Source organism: Pinus tabuliformis, chromosome 9, assembly GCF_031772625.1.
Source record: "Pinus tabuliformis cultivar Carrire ecotype Pingquan chromosome 9, CPIR1, whole genome shotgun sequence".
Lineage (NCBI taxonomy): Eukaryota > Viridiplantae > Streptophyta > Pinopsida > Pinales > Pinaceae > Pinus > Pinus tabuliformis.
In genome coordinates this window covers 717,404,699-717,407,779 of record NC_142307.1, presented here as the reverse complement: position 1 = coordinate 717,407,779, position 3,081 = coordinate 717,404,699, and the positions used below count along the sequence as shown (strand labels likewise).

General features: G+C 28.9%; 1 protein-coding gene across 1 annotated transcript; it reads left to right on the top strand.

Moving 5' to 3' along the window:
• Window positions 1-476: 476 nt before the first annotated feature.
• Window positions 477-1,297, top strand: LOC149150699 (protein FLOWERING LOCUS T-like). The gene is made up of 3 exons (XM_089442907.1): window positions 477-704; window positions 818-908; window positions 1,053-1,297. The coding sequence occupies exons 1-3, from the start codon at window positions 477-479 to the stop codon at window positions 1,295-1,297; spliced, it is 564 nt and encodes a 187-aa protein (XP_089299033.1).
• The last annotated feature ends 1,784 nt before the right edge of the window (window positions 1,298-3,081 follow it).

Genomic DNA, 3,081 nt, shown 5'->3' with positions numbered 1-3,081 from the left:
TTCATTAAATTTAATATAGTATTGTTGATATATTCATGTTGGAGAGTCATTTTGGAGGTTAAAAACCTATTGAAAAAGTATTGTTTTGATGTGGTCAATTCTTTTTGGAAAGTTTTTTACTTGGGATGTAGTGAAAAAAATATCTTTCATGGGCTAGGTATATGTTTCCTATGTGATTGTAACAATGAAAACATCTAGTATTTTTTTGTTAAATGTTTTTAATTGATCAAATACTTCTTCCATCATAGTGGTGGCTACAAGAGTAAAGCTTCTATTCCAATCTTATTATTTGGTCTTATCTTCTCTAGAGGAAAGAGAGGTAGGGGACATATTTTTGTCCATAATATCTGCTACGGTTTCTTTGATGGGAGGTTTCTTCAATCATAGGTGTTGGCTTTAAGAGTGAGGGTTTTATTTAGTCCTTACGCTAAAGAATGGGTTTTATCCTCCATTATTTCGCGAGGGATTTTCAAAGAATGGACGCAATAAGGCGGACGCTTGTGGAATCGGGAGTTATCGGAGTCGTTGTGGACGATTTCAATCCTCGTCTGGCGTTGAATGTATTCTACGGCGATAAACGAGTGAGTCTAGGTACTGAAGTGTCGCCACATGAAGTGCAACACAAACCTCATCGCCTTCAATACCTATACGATCCTCGGGATCCCGAGGTCCTATTCATCCCTAACCCTACCTTAACGACACTGGTAAGTTTAAAACCTATTTCGTCATTATATTTAGAGATAATCAATTAGTTTTATATATTTGGTTCTTCAAATTGAAATTTAGATAATCAAGTTGTTCACAAATCCATAACAAGGTTATGACGGATCCTGACGCTTTTGGCAGCGAGTATTTACACTGGTATGCTAATAATAATAATATACACATTCCAGCGAGTATATACACTGGTATGCGAGTATTTTCATAGTAATAATATTTTCATAGTAATAATATAGTATCATGGTTGTGTTTCTATTTTTGGAACTCGAAATGGATTGATCAAATGGGTTCCGTAAAATTAATCGTGATGGATGTGTGTGGTCCAATACTAGGTTTGGGTCAGCGAGAGCTGGTTACTTATGAACCTCCAAGACCCATCGGTAGCGGCAACATAGTTTTCACACTATTCAAGCCTGATGAAGCTCCGCCCAATATCATTCTGCCGGCTTCGCGGGAGAATTTCAGTACCAGAGCTTTTGCTGATACGAATGCACTTGGACCGCCGCTGGCTGCTGCTTTTTTCACAATCAACCATGAGAATGGCCGTTTACCCACATGTAGCGGCCATGTAGGTTGATTGCCCTTTGAATATCTGCGATTCTGCTGTACTTTAACTAAAACCAGAATATGAATCCTGTTTACTATTATTATCATTATTATTTTAGTGTTGCTGTGAACGTTTCAATCAAGAAATTGTCAAGATTGCAAGAAACTTTTCATGTTATTTCTTAATAGAATTACCGTGCCAGAGCCATGCCACAGTTAACACGCGTGATACAGAGAGAAGTTATAACCGTTCAAGAAATTTTACCTGTTATTTCTTGGTTTAACGCATGTGATGTTATGAAATAATAAAGAGATACTTTTATATTTAATTTTTATCATGTTGTAAGTTGTGTTTAATCAATTTGATTTATCATACTGAAGCCTGTGTATGTTTTTTCCAATTTCACTCTAAATGAATAATTTTGAATTATAAATATGACACTTAAATCTGATTTATTATACTTGAGTTGTAAATATGCTTTCTTTTTCTTTTCTCTTAATCTCGACTTCAATTTTCGACTTCAATTTTACTATAGATTAATAACTTTGACGTACACATGAGACTAGAAATTAAATTAAATTAAATTTGTGATTTTTAATCCTTTTATATTTATTAATTAATATATATGATATTTTAAAAGCATATACACATGAGACTAGAAATTAAATTAAATTAAATTTGTGATTTTTAATCCTTTTATATTTATTAATTAATATATATGATATTTTAAAAGCATATAATTGGGTGAAAAGAGTACCCGGTATGTGGAGATTAAAAAGTTTATTTGTTAGGTGGATTTTTATATTAATGAGAAGGTGTGGCCTTGGATTACATCTTTTCTAGATTAAATTTTAGTTCTAAAAAGTTGTTTTTTATATTGAGATAATTTAATATGAAAATGATGCATTTTTTATTGAGACAATTTAATAGGAAAGTGATGTATTTGTTTTTTATATTGAGATAATTTAATATGAAAATGATGATTTTTTATTGAGACAATTTAATAGGAAAGTGATGTATTTTTTATTGAGACAATTTAATATGAAATTGATGCATTTTTTATATAGTTATATCTATTTATGATGCTGATATTTATCTTTATTTATTTCATAATGAGATTAACAAAAATGTGGTTTTTTCAAGGTTGGTATTATCTATTAAGTAATTGATTTGTTTGATTGGTTTTCTAATGATACAAGCTATTTCACTATACGATGAATTTTCGTAAAATTATATGATGAGAGTATTTCTTGTGAGTTATATTTTTAAATATTGTTGAGTGAAGTTTTATAATTATTTCAATGTAATTGAAAAACCAACCATTAATTTTTTTTTTGAAATCTATAAAAATAGATAATTAATTGGATATTTTTCTGTAATTACATTATAAATTAGAGATATATTTATGTTTTATATGTTATTTATATTAGAGTTGTGTTTATTTATTTATATGATATTTATTTATGTTATATATGTTATTTATATTAGAATTAGATTTAAGGAATTTAGATTTTTAAATAAATAAATAAACACAACTTTATTTTAAGAGAATATTTTTATTTTAATATATCATGTAATTAATGATATACATTATTCACATTAAAAAAATTACCAAATTTTAAATTTCAAATTTAAAATAACCTATTAAATTTAAATATAATTTATTTACCCGCATATTAACCCACCATTAACTTCATTTCAATAGCATCCTGAATCGTGTTGTTTGAACATAAAGGCGATGGATCTGAATGCTTGTGGAACAAGCATAACCTTAATGCTTTAAGTTTGAATTTTTTTAGCTGCTGCATAAAAAA